Raw genomic sequence first — 20,855 nt, forward strand, 5'->3', positions numbered from 1 at the left:
TTAATGGGACATAGTCTTAAGACAATTCCATCTCTGGTGGAAACAAGTTTTTCTTGAGAGATTTTAAAAAAGAATACATACACACACACACACACACACACACACATATATATATAATCTCAAAATACTACACGGGGTAAAACCCGAACTCAGAACAATCTACATACATATACCCGTGAAAAGCTACAAAAACAAATATATATAATTGTATGCATACATACATACATACATACATACATACATACATACATACATACATACATACATACATATAATTGTATACATATACACATAAGTGTGTATATACACACATATATATGCACACACATATACATACATACATACATATACACTTACATATAAATATACACATACACATATACATATGCGTATATATACTGCTCAAAAAAATAGAGGGAACACTCAAATAAATCCTAGATCTAATTGAATGAAATATTCTCACTGAATACTTTCTTCTGTACAAAGTTGAATGTGCACAACAGCATGTGAAATTGACTGTCAATCAGTGTTGTTTCCCAAGTGGACAGTTTGATTTCACCGAAGTTTGATTTACTTGGAGTTATATTGTGTTGTTTAAGTGTTCCCTTTATTTTTTTGAGCAATGTATACACATACACATACATAAACATACATACATACATATTATTATTATTATTATTATTATTATTATTATTATTATTATTATTATTATTTATTGGATTTGTATGCCACCCCTCTCCGCAGACATACATACATACATACATACATACATACATACATACTGTACATACATGCATATATATGGCTGCATATTTTTGCTGATATATAGATATAGATGTTTCAATACATCTATATATCTACGGTATATCAGGAATTTGGGCATATGTATGTATGTATGAATGAATGTATAAAATCCATGTTCCAACTCCTGTCCCTAGTTTTAATGCAAACAACGACAGGAGCATTTATAAACTTAGAAAAAGTCTCTTTAATAATGTCTTTTGGAAGTATCTTACTTAGACCGTTTTGAAATCTGATTTCATTTCAAACTGAGAAGTGTAAGCGGGAATTGTGAAGATTCAGTTCGAAGGGGTGTGTTTTGTGTTTGTGTACGTTAGAGAAGAGGGGTGCCTGGCCTAAACCTTAACCTCATTTTTCTCTCCTTGAATATAAAAATCTATTCTTGTAATGTGGAGGAACGAATCTCAAAGGATGTTATTCAGAAAGCTTGGAAACTTTTAAAGACCTGCCTCAAGACACCTTGATGGGGGCGTTTATTATTCCTTTTCCAGAATGGTGCAAGATAATTTTATATTTGCGTGTCTGTGGTCGGGCCTATGTCTCCAAATTCATGCAGAATCCCTCCAATTTCCAAGAGAGACACACCGAAATAGTGTTTTGAGTTGGCAGCAGAATTCTCGCCATTTTTAAAGAGAGACCAACAGATTGGAAAATCCTGCAGCTGATTTTGGAATAGGGGCCTTTATTTGTTTCTTGGATAATTTGCAAGGGGGGGGGGGTTTAAGAGAACAGGTTTGTAGTCTTACCTTTCTTGTTATTTTGTTTGGGTTGGATGGATGGCTGCATTTTCTGTCCCAAATGTGAAGATTGAAAACTTTTCAATCATGAGAGACACAAGAACTTGGAAACCTCATTGTCAGGTGACCAGGTTCCATTGTTTGGGATAACTATGTCTCCAGTTGCTACAATTAAAAAAAAGATCTCTCCCCCCTCTTACAATAGCTTAAAAAAAAGGCAGGGGGAGGAGAGAGGGAGGGAGGGAAGGAGAGAGAGAGAGAGAAAGAAAGAGAGAGAGACTTTAAGCTATAATGCATTATACCATTCTCAAGGCCCTTTCCATGCAAATTGCATCCAAGAAGCATCTGTAAACTTTAAAAGTTGTTTTTGAACAAGGGTTGAAGGTGATGGGAGTGCTTCCCGGTTTCTATCTAAATTTTAAAATTAAAAATATGTCTTTGTATCTTTTTTAAAAAATATTTTTTATTTTGAACATTGGAAAATGAGATTTAATTTGGGGAAAAACCAAGTCTTTTCAGGTATTCTGGTGGGAATTTTTTGTTTTTGCAGGAATTAAAAAATAAATAAAACTTGGTGGTAGTGATGGGGTTTTTTTTACAAAATATATACATTGCCTTTTCCTAAAAGCAACAGCACTCCCTTTTCCAAAATAAATGGGTATGTTAATATGACTAATGTTAGCCTGCGGGTCAAAGTTCTCGACTATTAGAAAAAGAATGAACAATTCTAGAAAAATTGCACATGGTTTTTCTGTTTGATATTTGAGCTTTTTTTACTTGCTTTCTAGTAAAGGCGAGAAAAAATGTAGATAGGTTAAAATATAGAACAGAGACCTTTTTGCAAATTAGGCAGATAAGGCAACATTATAAAGGTAAAGAGACGGATTTAAGACACGTTTTTGATTTTAATTTTTAAGCCCAGGCGTGCTATAGATTGAAGCAAATCCATTGTTCTGCATATAATTCATCAGTTGCTTTTTTCTGATTCCCCTCACTAGTTATTTAGTTTCTGAATCTGTCGTTATTTGTCTAAGCACAGCTGACCAAGCAAAACCATGTTTTAAAGTGGGCTTTATGTTTTGATAAATGTGATCTGGTCGAAAAAGTATTTTTCGACTGAATGCCGAGCTTAATAGAACATGCTGACATAATAGTTTTAATGCATTTTGTTCAAAATGTGTGAATAAACAGAATGGCTTTTGTTCCTTCATAATTGGCTGGGGAAAAAAATAGAGGGAAGCTTCACCATTAGATATGGAAATAGGAGAACAGAAAAGAAAAATGTTTTTCACCTGACAGTATTCAGAATTGGTTCCTCTGGTTTTTGAAATGAGGGGGCACAGCATTTCAGATTTAGTTGTCAAAATATAGTGCTTTAAATCGAGTGTGTGGTGTTGTGTGTGTATGTGCACACACACACACACACACACACACACACAAGTATACCTTGGGTTAGGCAATCAAATAAGCACAACAATATATTCAAATTGTTGCATTTCATATTTTACATCGTCCTGCCAAAGTTCTCAAATTCTAATCACGTATTTCTGCTAAGAGACCAACTGAACAAATGCTCCTACGTTAAATAGATTCCTAGTTACCGGTGCTAACTTCAATACACAACTTTTTCTCTCTTTTTTTTTCAAACTCCTTTGGAGACAGGGTAACTTAAAACAAAAGTCTCCGTCTGGCACCAATGTCACAAACTATGGCATTTTAAAAAGAAAACAGAATCCATGCAATTTCCTTTTTTTTTTTTTTTTGATAAACCCAATGACTGTTTTGAACTTGGATTGGTTTTAACTTGTAAAAGAAAAAAAAGGGTGGGGGGGAATTGTATATTCGCTTCCTTTTTGTCTTCTCCATCCTCAGAACTTTTTTTAATGTCCCACACACCCCCTCCCTTCGAAGATTTAATTTGGAAGTCATGGAAACTACCTATTATCTGATTTTAGTGTCGCAGGAGAAGAAGGAGGGAGTAATCCTTGAATTAAATGGGCTTTCCACCCCCCTCTCCTGTCTTTCTAAGTTGACCACACACAATCTGTACAAGAGAATTTTTTGTCCTCATGCTGGGAGAACAATAGGGGACCATCTTCCTTTGAAAAAGATCAGCAGAGTTTGAAGGCAGAGGAAGAATTTTTTTTCTCCTTTTTGGAGGAGGGGGGATAACGTTTAATTTACAAAATGGATCTTGGCAATAGGGGAAAAAAGCAGCAACTGGTTGATAACAAACCTCAAATGAAAGGGGATTTCAAACACCCCCTCCCTCCCCCCAATGAAAGGTTTGGAGCTATCGCTTAAACCCATCGGGGAGAGGAGCTATAAAGCAAAGAGTTTTGATCGGGTCACAGACAAGGAAGGAAGATTGCGTGGCATTATCAGCCTGAACCATCCAAATTGATTTCTTATTGTAGGGCAACATTTTCCTCTTAGCTGCTTGTCTTCTCCCTTTCTTTAAACCCGCAACCCCTTCTCTTAAACAGAAATGTAATATTTTTAATTCTGGGTTTTTTTTATAGACAGGGTTATAATCTTCGCTAACCTGGGTGGGACTTCATTGGAGTGGGCTGTTCGTGTCTATTTTCAATGGGGCTACCCTATGTTTTACCCTGGTGTAGGTGAGGTTAGAAGGAGCATGATTATAGAAGATTGACAGGAGAAAAAGACCTCTAGTCTGCCCCTATACTATTTCCTGTATTTTATCTTAGGATGGATAGATGTTTATCCCAGGCATGTTTAAATTCAGTGTTACTGTGGATTTACCAACCATGTCTGCTGGAAGTTTGTTCCGAGCATCTACTCCTCTGTCAGTAAAATAATATTTTCTCACATTGCTTCTGATCTTTCCCCCAACTAACCTCAGATTGTGTCCCCTTGTTCCTGTGTTCACTTTCCTTTAAAAACTCTTCCCTCCTGAACCTTATTTAACCCTTTCATATATTTAAATGTTTCGATCATGTCCCCCCTTTCCCTTCTGTCCTCCAGACTATGCAGATTGAGTTCATTAAGTCTTTCCTGATAGGTTTAATGCTTAAGACCTTCCACCATTTTTGTAGCCAGTCTTTGGACCTGTTTAATTATTTTTTAATGGCATTGGAAGCAAATCTTATTGATTAGGAAGGAACTGGTTTGCAAGCGATGCAGTGATTCAGGAGGTCGTCCATCGTTCTTCGATGTTCAGGAGAAAGGCCTTTTTTTTTTCTAAGTTAAAGCTAACCAAATGTTTAGGCACCTGTGGAGCCAGGCCAAATGTGTTTATCAGAAAAGAAATTGCATCGCATAGAAGTCTGTTTTGAGGCTTTGCAGAGCAACAATAAAGTTCAAAGAACACTGCTGGTCCTCAGCTAAGTGTCATGAGAAAGATTAAGCAACAAACGCTTGATTGTGAAAACACGGATATTATTCTTTGACAGGGCATCTCTCTCTCTCTCTCTCTCTCTTGCTCAGTTGCTATTCCATAAAGCCCCTAGAAATAACAGAACGAACAAATGGAAAACAAGAGGTTTGCCGGAAAAGAAACAGTTAGCTTGTGTGTTCCTGAAGAGATCAAAAGATTGTTTTGTCCTTGTGGCCAACCTGAAAGTCTGGTGACATTTTTTGTCTCCTCTCCAGTTCCCCATCCCAACCTGTTCACTTTTGTTCATAACTGATGGAGGCTTTGGAGGACCACAGATTAGTTTCAAGGATAGGGTGACTGTCCAAGAGATTTTTGAAGCATCCAAAGATGAACCAAGGTTAAAGGAAACTTATAGAGTCAAATGAGTCAACAGATGGCTAGATTTCCATTTGATGGATCTCTAGGAGATAAAGAGAACAAAACAGACAGAACAATCAAGAATTTGTTGCTGTGGAGTTTTGATTATGCTCCGTGTCTTCAGTTCATGCTATTTTATATTATTATGGATTTTTTGAAAGACCTATAATCTTGAACACGAATGTCGATTTAAAGATCTACTTGTACAGTCTTAAAACTCAGCCACGTTATGACGTTATATTTGTTCTCACACTCCTGTGTGTCTCTGACAGTCCAAATTTGATTTTGTCCTGGGTCGCTAAGATGTCTTTTAAAAAAAGAAAAAGAAACTGTAAGGTCTGCAGGTTTTGTTGCCAACTTTTAGCAAGTAGCGTCATCCAAACGCCAGGTGTGGCTTAAAGGAAGAAGATTATTTCCTAGATGAAAATTTGAGATGCGGTACATAAATATCTTCATCTGGTTTCGTTAGATTCCTGAAATGTCCCCCTTTTCTGTCTATCATTTCATGTATAGTAGTTTGAGGAGTTTATGCTGTGTTTTGGCACAATGAAAACTGATATCTGATGTCTAACTTGAGCACTGAAACATTATCCTTTAGATTTCACATTTCTCCGATTTGTGACATGGTGCGTTTTCCACCCAGTTAAGTGCTCGAAAGATTTAAAATTTCTATTCCTGCAGAGCTGGGATTGTATATATGGAATTGCAGTTTATTCCTAGTGGTATTTCAATTATTATTATTATTATTATTATTATTATTATTATTATTATTATTATTATTATTATTATTAATTAGATTTGTATGCTGCCCCTCTCTGGAGATTGTATCTCAATTCCTAGTTTAAAGACCTCAAAACCTCCATGTTCTATTTTTCTGTGCTTATGTTTTTGAAATCGGTGCAAGAAGACAGGCGTGACATTGTAGAGAAATTATAATAATTAGCATATGTTGTGGTGCTTAATAGAAGTGGCGGAACACCTATCACATGTTACATGGGCATCATGTTGACCTGCATTGGTCATGGGCACAGATCTATGAAAGCCATCATTTTTGTTGGGAACTCATTTTTCCTGTCATGAAATTGAATGTGGATCATCTTAGAAAGCTACAAAATATCCTATTCTATAGATTTACACTAGTAACTTTTAAAGGCAGTGGTAGGCTAGGGCACCTTTAAGAGATCTGGAAAGAAAATGCTATAACTCCATAGCAAACCTATGCAATGTGTGCTACAGGTAGAACGCAGAGCATGTGAGCCATTGACATACATCAGTTGCAGTGCGCATACGCATGCTGGACAGATGGTTTTTGGTGGCCAAGCCCCTCGTCCCCCATCCTTTGTTAAAAAGGAAAACCTTTACAAAGATGGAGGGCATGAGACTTCAGTTTAAATAATAACACATTAATTCGGCCAATGTATATTTGAGTAGCCAAAGATAAACCAGCTTGAAGGAAACTCCAATGGGTTGGTTGACTTGAGGTGGTTGAGTCTTGCTTTTTGGGGGGAGTCTTCTCCCCCAAAAAAGGAGAACCAAAGGAATTTTTGCAAAGGGAGAATTCTTTAGGAATAAGATGAACTCAATGTCCCCTCTGGCTGGCTTTTTAAAAATCCTTGTAACCTACAGTGGTACCTCTACTTAAGAACTTAATTCGTTCCGTGACCAGGTTCTTAAGTAGAAAAGTTTGTAAGTAGAAGCAATTTTTCCCGTAGGAATCAATGTAAAAGCAAATAATGCATGCAAACCCATTAGGAAAGAAATAAAAGCTTGGAATTTGGGTGGGAGGAGGAAGAGGAGGAAGAGGAGGAGGACAGTTGCTGCCGAAGGAAGAAGGTGAGGTGAGGAGAATCAAAAAAAATCCAAAACTGTAACTTTTTTAAAAAAAGAGGGACTCTGAGACGGCGAGAAGGAGCACGCGCCTCCCATACACCCGGCGCGAGGCTGCCTCCCATACACTGCGCCAGAGACAGAAACCCAGGGGGAATGGTATGAAACTGGCCGGGCCTTCATGCTGCTCTCAAATTTCCTGGGAAATTTTTCCGGGCTCGGGTTCTTAAGTAGAAAATGGTTCTTAAGAAGAGGCAAAAAAAATCTTGAATACCCGGTTCTTATCTAGAAATGTTCTTAAGTAGAGGCTTTCTTAGGTAGAGGTACCACTCTATTTATGTTTCTGTACAATTGTTAATTTTTTCTTCTTTTCTCTCTCTCTTTCTCCTTTTTTTTTGCCCTTGCCTTGGGTCTATAGGAGACACACAGAAGAGTCAACCCAATCGGACCCCCAAGACAAAGGATGCCCACGTCTGTGGCAGATGTTGTGCTGAGTTTTTTGAACTACCGGACCTGCTGCAACACAAGAAGACCTGTACTAAAAATCAACTGGTTTTAATTGTGAATGAAACCCCTGTATCTCCTTCGGAAGCCTTCCCTTCCAGCCCTCCTAAAGAGAATCCCGATGAACGGAAGAACAGCACAGACAGCAACGTGCGTCAAGTTGAATGCAGCGACGTTCCCGAGCCAGACGACAAACTTGACAAGGAAGAAACCATGGATACAGATTCTTCTTCCAGTGTTAGCAAAAGCACTAGCAGTACTTCCCAGACCGTCAACAGTCCTATCGCAAGCAGTAACTGCTCCACCAAGGGTACCTCAGTTCTTACAACCTCTCTACCTCAACTGGGAGATGTGACCATGCTGGGCAATTTCTCCGTCATCAATAGCAACGTCATCATCGAGAACCTTAGGAGCACGAAAGTAGCGGTGGCCCAGTTCTCTCAGGAAGCCCGCTGCAACGGCACCTCGACCCACAAGTTGGCCGTCCCAGCTCTCATGGAGCAGCTCCTGGCTTTGCAACAGCAGCAGATCCACCAGCTGCAACTGATTGAACAAATCCGCCACCAAATATTACTGCTGGCTTCCCAGAAGGCAGACTTGCCAACAGCTTCTCCGAACCCGTCGCCGAGTACAGTACAAGCGTCGGACAACCCCTTGTCGACATTGAGTTCCCATTTATCCCAACAGCTGGCGGCAGCGGCGGGATTGGCACAAAGCCTCGCTAGCCAGTCTGCCAGCATTGGTGGGATAAAACTTCTGTCTCCTCTACAGCTACCTCAGAGCACACCTGGCAACAACACTACAATTCCATCCGTCAGCAGCAGCAGCTTATCTCCGAGTATTAGCCTAGCCACCGCAGTGATTACAACGCCATCTTCCGACAAAGTGACTACGAGCACTGGTGGCCCACCGCTTGGCAACCCAGCAGGGACCGTGTCGTCACCGCCAGCTTTTGCAATAAGCAGTTTGTTAAGCCCTGTATCAAATCCTCTTCTACCTCAGCCCACTCCTAGTAACTCTGTGTTGCCCAACCCTTTGTCCAGTCTCGGAATAGCCACGGAGGACTTAAACCCGTTGTCTGCTTTGGCCCAGCAGAGGCAAAACAAGCCGCCCAGCCTAGCCGCTTTCGAAACGAAAAGTAGTTCGGACGAAGCCTTCTTCAAGCATAAGTGCAGGTTCTGCGCGAAGGTCTTTGGGAGCGACAGTGCCTTGCAGATCCATTTACGTTCTCATACTGGGGAGAGGCCCTTCAAGTGCAACATTTGTGGCAACCGGTTCTCCACCAAGGGGAACTTGAAAGTCCACTTCCAACGGCATAAAGAAAAATACCCTCACATACAAATGAACCCGTATCCAGTGCCAGAGCATTTAGACAACATTCCGACAAGTACGGGGATCCCGTATGGGATGTCCATACCACCAGAGAAACCGGTCACCAGTTGGCTGGACAACAAGCCGGTCCTATCCACTTTGACCTCATCTGTTGGCCTGCCGCTTCCACCCACAATTCCAAGCTTGACACCTTTTATCAAAACGGAGGAGCCTCAGCCCATTCCTATCAGCCACCCTTCATCAAGTCCTCCCTCTTCTGTCAAAAGTGACTCTGGCTCCATTGATACCGCGGGGAAGAACTCCAATGGCCATCTGGCGGAAGGGGAAATGAGCGCTTTGCTGCCCTCTGGTGACAAACCAGAAGAAAGCATGCCCAGTGGTTCTTCTAGCGTGAACCACTCTGTAACCTCCCCAGCGGCGGAATCCGATCCCGGCAACATGGTCGCTTTTACCAGTCCACTGATGCCTCTCATGTCTGACCAGTTCAAGGCTAAGTTTCCATTTGGGGGGCTGCTGGATGGAACGCCAGCCTCGGAGACCTCGAAACTACAGCAGCTTGTAGAAAACATCGACAAAAAGGCAAGCGATCCAAACAAGTGTCTCATATGCCACCGAGTGCTCAGCTGCCAGAGCGCTCTGAAAATGCACTACCGCACGCACACTGGCGAAAGGCCCTTCAAGTGCAAGGTCTGTGGCCGGGCCTTCACTACGAAAGGCAACCTAAAGACCCATTATAGCGTCCACCGTGCCATGCCGCCCTTGAGAGTGCAACATTCCTGCCCCATCTGCCAGAAGAAGTTCACCAACGCAGTTGTGTTGCAGCAGCACATCCGGATGCACATGGGGGGCCAGATCCCCAACACACCAGTGACGGAAAACTATCCTGAGTCCATGGAATCTGACACGGGCTCATTTGACGAGAAGACCTTCGATGATCTGGATAACTTCTCCGATGAGAACATGGAAGACTGTCCCGATAGTAGTGTACCGGACACCCCTAAGTCTGCCGACGCGTCTCAAGATAGTTTGTCATCCTCCCCGCTGCCGCCAGAGATATCAAGTATTGCTGCTTTAGAAAACCAGATGAAGATGATCAACGCAGGGCTGGCTGAACAGCTACAAGCGAGTTTGAAATCCGTGGAAAACGGATCGGTCGAAGGGGACATTCTGACCAACGATTCTTCCTCGGTTGGTGGTGATATGGAAAGTCAAAGTGCTGGAAGTCCTGCCATTTCGGAGTCTACCTCTTCCATGCAGGCCTTATCCCCATCCAACAGCACAATGGATTTCTACAAGTCACCGGGCGTCGAAGACAAACCGCTACGGACTTTACCGAACGACTTTGCCAACGGTTGGCCTGTCGCCTTTGCCAACGGCGGCGCTTTGGACTTGACGTCGTGCCACCCGGAAAAAATGGTGAAGGAAGAGCCACTGGGCATGTTGTTTCCTTTCCGCGACAGAGGCAAGCTTAGGAACACGGCGTGCGACATTTGTGGCAAAACGTTTGCTTGTCAGAGTGCCTTGGACATTCATTACAGAAGTCATACCAAAGAGAGACCTTTTATTTGCACAGTCTGCAACCGTGGCTTTTCCACAAAGGGTAATTTGAAGCAGCACATGTTGACACATCAGATGCGAGATCTACCATCACAGCTCTTTGAACCCAACTCCAACCTGGGCCCAGCTCAGAACTCTTCTTCCTCCTCCTCCTCCTCCTCCATCATCCCCGTAAACTCTCTCTCGTCCCTCATAAAGGCCGAGGTCAACGGTTTTGTACACGTCTCTCCTCAGGACCACAAAGAGACACTGCCCAGCCTGCTTCCTTCAGGACCTCTGCTGCCTCTGGCGACATCCCCGGTTTTACTTCCAACTCTGCCTCGGAGGACGCCCAAGCAGCACTTCTGCAACGCCTGCGGAAAGACTTTCTCATCTTCCAGTGCTTTGCAGATTCACGAAAGGACCCACACAGGGGAGAAGCCTTTTGCCTGCACAATTTGTGGAAGAGCTTTCACCACCAAGGGCAACCTTAAGGTACTCTCTCTCTCTCCCTCCATCTTGCAATACAGTGGTACCTCTACTTACGAACTTAATTCGTTCCGTGACCAGGTTCTTAAGTAGAAAAGTTTGTAAGAAGAAGCAATTTTTTCCCATAGGAATCAATGTAAAGGCAAATATTGTGTGCGATTGGGGAAACCACAGGGAGGGTGGAGGCCCTGTTTCCTCCCAGGAGATTCCTAGCGAGGCCCCACGGAGGCTTCTCCCTGCCTTTTCTAGTCCTGTTTCCTCCCAGGAGATTCCTAGAGAGGCCCCACAGAGGCTTCTCCCTGCCTTTCTGGCCCTGTTTCCTCCCAGGAGATTCCTAGAGAGGCCCCACGGAGGCTGCTCCCCGCCTTTTCTAGTTCTGTTTCCTCCCAGGAGATTCCGCCCCGAGTCTTCGGAGAGGGGCGGCATACAAATCCAAATAATAAATAATAAATAATAAAATAAATTCCTAGAGAGGCCCCACGGAGGCTTCTCCCTGCCTTTTCCGGCCAAACCCTCTGTACACCCTGTTGTTTGTTTGTTTTTTGCAAAAACAGCCCATTTTTCACCTTTTTTGTTGTTGCAAAAATGGGGTATGCAGAGGGTCTGGGAAGTCTGCAGAGTGCTAGAGAAAGGCAAAAATGCCCCTGTTCTGGCGAAAAAATGGAGTACAGAACTGGGCCTTCAGGAGGCCAAAAATTGCTGTATTCGGTGTATAAGCTGCACCAACATTTCCACCCTCTTTTTTTTTGGAGTGGGTTGAGGAAGGTGCTTCTAATACTCTGAAAAATACAGTATAAATAATAATAATAATAATAATAATAATAATAATAATAATAATAATAATAATAATAATTTATTAGATTTGTATGCTGCCCCTCTCCGAAGACTCAATGGAAAGATCATTTATTCAAGAATGTAAGGCAATAACTTTTTATGAAGGATTTGCTAGTAGAATAGCAGTTGCAAAGAAAAGTGAGTTGGAATATACAAAAATGATCACCATGTCAGTTAATCATTTAGGTTGGGTAACCTTTAGCATGAAGGTTTTACGACAAGTCTTCCCATGGAGTGAACCAAATCTTTTACTTCTGCAGCTGTTCTAATGTGAAACCAGGATTGAGCGATTGCTTCTATTAACTCGATTTTATTGCTGGGCTGCTTCTGGCTAACAAGTTTCTTTCGTCGGCTCCATAGATTTTCAATTGGGTTAAGGTCTGGGGTATTCCCAGGCCATTCCAGCAGTTGGAATATGATTATATTGAAACTCCAACAAAAAAACCGTTGGTGTTTAGCCATTATACCACAGAAATATACTTTTCCTAAAAGGTTCCCACAATTTTGGCCACTACTGTCGAGATGAATAGATTTATTTATTTATTTATTGGATTTGTATGCTGCCCCTCTCCGCAGACTCGGGGCGGCTAACAACAGCAACAAAAACAGCATGTAAATCCAATCCTAAAAATATCTTTAAAAACCCCTTATTTATAAAACCAAACATACATACAAACAAGCATACCATGCATAAATTGTGAAGGCTTAGGGGGAAAGAATATCTCAGTTCCCCCATGCCTGACGGCAGAGATGGGTTTTTAGGAGCTTACGAAAGACGAGGAGGGTGGGGGCAATTCTAATCTCCGGGGGGAGTTGGTTCCAGAGATTTGGGGCCGCCACAGAGAAGGCTCTTCCCCTGGGCCCCGCCAAATGACATTGTTTTGTTGATGGGACCCGGAGAAGGCCCACTCTGTGGGACCTAACCGGTCGCTGGGATTCGTGCGGCAGAAGGCTGTCTCGTAGATACCCTGGTCCGGTGCCATGGAGGGCTTTATAGGTGATGACCAACACTTTGAATTGTGACCGGAAATTGATCGGCAACCAATGCAGACTGCGGAGTGTTGGTGTGACATGGGCATTTTGGGGAAAGCCCATGATTGCTCTTGCAGCTGCATTCTGCACGATCTGAAGTTTCCGAACACTTTTCAAAGGTAGCCCCATGTAGAGAGCGTTACAGTAGTCGAGCCTCGAGGTGATGAGGGCATGAGTGACTGTGAGCAGTGACTCCCGGTCCAAATAGGGCTGCAACTGGTGCACCAGGCGAACCTGGGCAAACGCCCCCCAGGTTAAAGGATTTACAGGTAATGTTTTGCCCAACGCAGGCAAAACTCGTGAGTTTTTGAATAATACCCTGCTCAAAGAAATAAAGGGAAGACTCAAAGAACCCATCCTAGATCTGAATGAATGAAATATTCTCATTGAATACTTTGTTCTATACAAAGTTGAATGTGCTGACAGCAAAATGAAATTGATTGCCCATCAGTGTTGCTTCCTAAGTGGGCAGTTTGATTTCACAGAAGTTTGATTTACTTTGAGTTATATTGTTTATTATTATTATTTTTGAGCAGTATAATTCAAAATAATTCAGCAATAATTTTGAAACCTTGTTTGCAGCACTTAAATGAATCCTCAGTCAATAAGCGAACCTCTGGTTTACTACAAATGGGGTTTTTGCTGCTGACTGGAAGTAAATACCAAAGTTTGGCAAAACCATCCTAAAATATCCTCATGAATCTGAAGGACACTGCAAACAGGGTTCGTTTATTTTGGGGTTTCTTTGGACTTTTGGAAAAATTATGGGAGGAGAACGATTCATATATTTGTAAGTGTTTATGGATTAGGGATGTGATGGGGAACCTATGGCACAGAGGCCACAGGTGGCACGCAGAGCCATATCTACTGGCATGTGAGCCGTTGCCCTAGCTCAGCTCCAATGTGCATGTGTGTGCTGGCCAGCTGATTTTTGGCTTGCACAGAGACTCTGGGTGGACGTTTTTGTCTTCCAGAGAGCCTCCAGGGGGATGTGAGAGGGCGTTTTTAACCTTCCCTGGCTCCAGGGAAGGCTTTGGAGCCTGGGGAGGGTGAAACACAAACCTACTGGATGCACCAGAAGTTGATAAACAGGCTGTTTCCAGCCTCCAGAGGGCCTCCAGGGATAGGGGAAGCTGTTTTTGCCCTCCCCGGGCATTGAATTATGTGTGTGGGCACTCGCACATAGCATTTGAGACCTTTAAAGCCCTACATGGCATTGGGCCAGAATACATTCGGAACCGCCTTCTATCGCACGAATCCCAGCGGCCGATAAGGTCCCACAGAGTTGGCCTTCTCCGGGTCCCGTCGACCAAACAATGTCATTTGGCGGGCCCCAGGGGAAGAGCCTTCTCTGTGGCGGCCCCGGCCCTCTGGAATCAACTCCCCCCAGAGATTAGAACGGCCCCCACCCTCCCTGTCTTTCGCAAATTACTCAAGACCCACCTTTGTCGCCAGGCATGGGGGAGTTAAGATATTCCTTGCCCTAGGCCATTACAAGTTATGCATGGTATGTTTGTGTGTATGTTTGGTTTTTTATAATAAGGGTTTTTAGTTGTTTTATTAATTGGATTGTTACATGTTGTTTTTATCATTGTTGTTAGCCGCCCCGAGTCTGCGGAGAGGGGCGGCATACAAATCCAAGAAATAAATTAATAATAATAATAATAATAATAATAATAATAATAATAATAATATTCTTATTCTTATTCTTATTCTTATTCTTATTCTTATTCTTATTTTTATTCTTATTATTATTATTATTATTATTATTATTATTATTATTATTATTATTATTATTTTGGCACCCGAGGCAAAAAAGTTCCCCATCACTGGATTAGGATTTGATTGGCTTTCCCTCCATCCTTTTCCCCCCTTTTCATCCTTTTGCATGTTTTTGCTGGTGGTGATTTCCTTTGCAACTCCTTCCTAACACCTTTCATCCCTATTTTTTAAAAAATCCTTTTCAAACTTCTCCCCCGAACCTACCTAGGTGTTAAACAGAGGGAGGCACCTAGCAGATCCAAATTGTACTTCACTAGATAGACATTCAAAATGTAGAGGTCCCAGTGAAATTCAGCTTCTAACCAAATGAGAAATAAAGTTTTTTTGTTACTCATTACTATTTAGTGTTTGACTGTAGGGGAAAGTTTTTACCAACTCTTAGGATTCTTGATTTCATCAGAAGAGAAGGATTTAGGGGTCGTGATTTCTGACAGTCTCAAAATGGGTGAACAGTGCGGTCAGGCGGTAGGGAAAGCAAGTAGGATGCTTGGCTGCATAGCTAGAGGTATAACAAGCAGGAAGAGGGAGATTGTGATCCCCTTATATAGAGCGCTGGTGAGACCACATTTGGAATAATACTGTGTTCAGTTCTGGAGACCTCACCTACAAAAAGATATTGACAAAATTGAACGGGTCCAAAGACGGGCTACAAGAATGGTGGAAGGTCTTAAGTATAAAACGTATCAGGAAAGACTTCATGGACTCAATCTGTCTAGTCTGGAGGACAGAAGGGAAAGGGGGGACATGATGGAAACATTTAAATATGTTAAAGTGTTAAATAAGGTTCAGGAGGGAAGTGTTTTTAATAGAAAAATGAACACAAGAACAAGGGGGCACAATCTGAGGTTAGTTGGGGGAAAGATCAGAAGCAACATGAGAAAATATTATTTGACTGAAAGAGTAGTAGATGCTTGGAACAAACTTCCAGCTGATGTGGCTGGTAAATCCGCAGTCACTGAATTTAAACATGCCTGGGATAAACATCCTAAGATAAAATACAGGAAATAGTATAAGGGACCATGGGGTCTTTTTCTGTCGTCAACCTTCTATGTTTCTATGTTTCTCTGTTTCTATCACCGACTCCCGTATCATTTGAAAGGCAGGTAAATAAAACTTTTAAATGGATTTTTGTTCTCCTGTCCATCCCATTGCTTGGCTGAGCATCCCTCCAGGAACAGTTGTAAAAAATATGAAATTAAAAACACCCCAGTGTCAAATATTATTACAACCACCACTTTGAATTTTTTGGGACCCCTGGACTCCACGTACATGAGATGAGCCACAAATAAAGAAATACAGTTAGTCCTCGGCTTACAACAGTTTGTTTAGTGACCATTTGAAAATTCGGATGCTGGGCAACTGGTTCATATTTATGACCGTTGCTATGTCCCAAGGTCATGTGATTCCTTTCTTGTGTCCTTCTGTCCTTCAATGGGGAAGTGAGGTCATAAAATGAGGCAGAACTTGCTTAATAAATGTCTCACTTAACAACAGGCACTTGGGGCTTCATTGTGGTCGTAAGTTGAGGACTTGCCTGTATTGCAATTCGTGACCTTCTTTTAAATTGGATTCTGGCCTCATTCATGTATGCATTCACGACCCTTCAAGTTCATCCCAGGTCATTTTTTTAATCCCCATAGAATAGAATAGAATTTTATTGGCCAAGTGTGATTGGACACACAAGGAATTTGTCTTGGTGCATATGTAAGGTAGCAATACCTTTTGAAATTTGCTCAAGTCCTGCTCAATCATAGGCCAAACTTGTGTTGTTGTTGTTTAGCAAAGCCATTATGTGGTGTGTATCTTCAGTACCACTGTAGATCTACGTGGGATAGGAAAACAAGATGTTGGGATGATAAGAGACTCACCCAGTCAAAGGCAGAGATAAGAATCCTACTGCCCTCTTGGTTTGAGCGAGAGTTTCCTCAAAGTAGTTGTTGATGGATAAAGTAGAATAAGAATAAAAATAGCACAAGGGGCGAGTACAAGTGCACTCGAGTGCCTTCCGTCCCCTGTCCTATTGCTCTCCTATATCTCCTATACCTTTCTTCTATTCCTATATCTCTTCTTCTATTCTTTCATTAATATGCTCTATTACTATATCTTCTTTTCTATTCTTTCATAGATATATTTTTTCTTAGATATATTATTTATATATCTTATTATATAAATTATAATAATATATCTTATTAGATATATTATTTCTTAGATATATTTTACTATGAGTATCTCCTCTGTAACCTTCATCATGTATTTTACAATGTGTGTGTATATATAAACGCACGCATTGCAGAACATGAGAATGCAGTCAAAAAAGAAGAAAAAACTTCCTCCCTTGTCCAGCACATTAAAAAAACAGGGCACGAAATTGACTTTGAAAAAACTAAATTACTTTCCAAAACAGAAAATGTATACAGAAGGATAATTATGGAAGCCATAGAGATAGAGAAGCACCCCCTCAGCATGAACAAGAGATGACACGTCCTGCCTACCAGAGATTTGGAAACCAGCCTTAAACAAAAAAACATATCATAATCATCACCATGTCAATCCTTCAACTAAATGTGATTCCACCAACCAATCAAATCATTAAAACATAGTCACCCAATCTATTTGCTACATTCAAACCAAATCTCCACCCCCAACACTATATATAAGGAACAAATGGCAGTTGCAAACATTCTACATTTACAGCAGCACGAAACTTATAACTTCAGCCTGATGATGGTGAATGTGATTTCACCGAAACGTCGCATAGACACTCAAAATATTACATGGGGCAAAACCCGAACTCAGAACAATCTACATACATATACCCGTGAAAATCTACGAAAACATATATATCAAAAAAACATTTGACATATATATATATATATATATATATATATATATATATATATATATACACACACACACACACACACACACACACACACACACACACTAATACCCTCATTGTGTATTGGACAAAATAAATAAATAAATAAATAAATAAAATAAAATAAATAAGGACAGGACAGAATAGCAGAGTTGGAAGGGGCTTTGGAGGTCTTCTAATCCAACCCCTTGCTCAGGCAGGAAACCCTTGCTTATACCATTTGAGACACATAGTTGTCCGATTTCTTCTTAAAAACAACCTTTGAAGAGAATTCGGAAACTTCAGATCATCCAAAATGCAGCCACGTGAGTGGTTTTGGGCGTTTTAAGACATGCCCATATCTCGTCATTGCTCCGCAGACTACATTGGCCGCTGATTGGTTTCCGGACACAATTCAAAAGTGTTGGTTATGACCTACAAAGCCCTACATGGCATAGGACCAGATTATGTCCAAGACCGCCTTCTGCCACATGAATCCCAGCGTCCAGTGAGGTCCCACAGAGTGGGTCTTCTCAGGGTCCGGTCAGTCAGACAATGCCGGCTGGCGGGGCCTAGGGGAAGAGCCTTCTCTGTAGGGGCCCCGGCCCTCTGGAGCCAGCTCCCCCCAGAGACTTGCACTGCCCCCCACCCTCTTTGCTTTCCGAAAAAGTTTAAAAACTCATCTTTGCCACCAGCAGCCCCCCGACCAACGAATGTGTTTAGAGTGACCTATTTGAGTGAATGATAAATTGAATGTTTTTAAGTTTTTAGGATCTTTTAAAGTCTTTTAATCGTAATTAATTGGATCAAATTATTTTACTATGTATTCTATGTTTGTTGTGAGCCGCCCCGAACAAATCCAATTAATAAAATAATAAATAATAAATAAATAAACCAGGGTTGGAGCTTTCACAACTTCTGGAGGCAAGCCGTTTCCATAATTAATTGTTCCCGCTGTCAGGTGATGCTGATAAGTAATGTTCCTTATTCCCACGTTAGACCAGAGGTGGTTATCCAGATATTGCTCAGTTGCCCACTCCCAGTTGCTGTAGGACAGACAATAGTGAAGAACGTTTTGAGTTGTAAATCCTCAACATCTGGAGGCATAACTTCCTCAGGTTGGAGGCTAAACCAGATGGTGAATGGTTGAGGGAAGAGAACAATGTCTACTTCATTGGAAGAGAAGACTTGAGGATGGCAGGATAGTTATCTTCCAGTCTTTGAGAGACTGTCAATGAGAAGAGAAGATTGACTCAATCCCTAAAGCACCTCAGGGCAATGGAGTAATGGTACACCTCAGGAGTAATAGGTGGAAACCTGTTAAAGAGACATCCCAACTGGAGCTAATTCCTGACACTGAGAACAATTAACCAATGGAATAAGTTGCCTCCTGGGAGTTGTGGTACTCCATCCCTGGAGGTTTTCAAAAATAGAGTGTACAAAAATAGACTTAAGCTGCCCTGAGTCCGCCAGGGGAAGGGCGGCTTATAAACTCAATAAATAAATAAATTCAATAAATTCAATAAAACAAACAAACCCCTTGACTGTGTTGGTATGAGACTTCTACAATGAGAAGAAGGTTGGACTGAGATCCCTTCAAGCCCTGTGATTCTGTTATATGCTTGGATTAAGACCATGGGTCTCCACACTTGGCAGTTTTAAGACTTGTGGATGTCAATTCCCAGAATTCCTCAGCCCAACGGACTTCAATTCCCAGAATTCCTCAGCCCAACAGACTTCAATTCCCAGAATTCCTCAGCCCAACGGACTTCAATTCCCAGAATTCTATGCTGGTCACAAATACACAAATCTTAAAATCTCCAAGTTTGGAACCTGACATGGAGTAGTTGTTGTTGTTGTTGTTGTTGTTGTTGTTGTTGTTGTTGTTATTATTATTATTATTATTATTATTATTATTATTATTATTATTTAGATTTGTATGCTGCCCCTCTCCGAAGACTTGGAGCGGCTCACAACAGGGACACAAAATACAAATCCAATTATTAAAAAAGCAGAACAGTTTTAAAAAGCCCTTGATTAAAAACATTCATGCAACCCAAAGAAACCACACATAAAACGGAGCAGCCGAGGGGAATCAATTTCCCCATGCCTGGCGGCAAAGGTTTTTAGGAATTTGCGAAAGGCAAGGAGGGTGGGGGCAGTTCTGATCTCTGGGGGGAGTTGATTCCAGAGGGTCAGGGCCGCCACTGAGAAGGCTCTTCCCCTGGGTCCCGCCAGACGGCATTGTTTTATCAACAGGACCTGAAGAAGGCCAACTCTGTGGGACCTAATCGGTCGCTGGGATTCATGCGGCAGAAGGCAGTCCCGGAGATATTCTGGTCCGATGCCATGTAGGGCTTTATAGGTCATAACCAACACTTTGAATTGTGACCGGAAACTGATCGGCAACCAATGCAATTCCCTAGGCTTAGTCAACAAAACTCAAAAGAGAAAAGGCCACTGTACTCAAGGCTACCTTGACCCCTACCTCACTGCCGCTGCTAACCCGTGTCTCTTTCAGGTGCACATGGGAACACACATGTGGAACAGCACTCCCGCCAGGCGAGGCAGACGGCTCTCCGTGGACGGGCCCGTGACTTTCCTCGGAAGCAACCCCATCAAATTTCCAGACATGTTTCCAAAAGATTTGGCCGTGAGGTCGGGAAACGGTGACGCGTCCAGCTTCTGGAATCAGTACGCCGCGGCTCTCTCCAACGGTTTGGCCATGAAGACCAACGAGATCTCCGTCATCCAGAACGGGGGGATCGCGCCCGTTCCCGGGAGCCTGGGCAACGGCAGCAGCTCTCCCCTTAGCGGTTTAACCGGCAGCCTGGAGAAATTCCAGGATTCGGAACCTAACGCGCCTCTAGCTGGCCTGGAGAAGATGGCCGGCAGCGAAAACGGGACCAGCTTCCGGCTCACCCGCTTTGTGGAGGACAGCAAAGAGATCGTAACGAGTTAGGACACAAGGTTGAGGATACTTTTTGTGCAGTTTGTTGCAAATTGAAAGTGGTTTGGGGAGGGGGTTTGTGTTGCGGGTTTTTTTCCCCCTGTTTGTTTTTGTTTGTTTTGGCAAAATCCACGACACACAAACATTAAAGACACATCCTTTTTGTACCCATTCGACATCTAGAGTCCTAAAAAAAACAGCTTATTTATTAGTGATAATAACTTTTTGTTTGTTTGTTTGTTCACGGCTTTGCAAGAATATGCAAGCGTTAAGTTCTGTAATTTGAAGTAAATACTAATTGACTAGAGTGCTGTAACATTTATGGCAACACAAGTCGGGTTTCGTTTTCTGGGTTTTTTTTTAATTTATTTCTCTCCTTCCCAGTTTGAACCTTAAACCTTTTTTGATGGTCGTGCG

General features: G+C 42.0%; 1 protein-coding gene across 2 annotated transcripts in view; it reads left to right on the top strand.

The window, feature by feature from the left end:
- The window catches only part of SALL1 (spalt like transcription factor 1), a 27,719-nt gene extending 7,105 nt beyond the window's left edge, over positions 1-20,614 (top strand). For both annotated transcript variants that reach the window (XM_070760185.1, XM_070760186.1), the window contains exons 2-3: positions 7,541-10,989; positions 20,010-20,614. In XM_070760185.1, the coding sequence (XP_070616286.1) occupies positions 7,541-10,989; positions 20,010-20,450 (3,890 nt within the window). In that variant the 3' untranslated portion in view covers positions 20,451-20,614. The remainder of the gene's footprint in view (positions 1-7,540; positions 10,990-20,009) is intronic.
- The last annotated feature ends 241 nt before the right edge of the window (positions 20,615-20,855 follow it).

This window comes from Erythrolamprus reginae, chromosome 9 (genome assembly GCF_031021105.1).
Source record: "Erythrolamprus reginae isolate rEryReg1 chromosome 9, rEryReg1.hap1, whole genome shotgun sequence".
Lineage (NCBI taxonomy): Eukaryota > Metazoa > Chordata > Lepidosauria > Squamata > Dipsadidae > Erythrolamprus > Erythrolamprus reginae.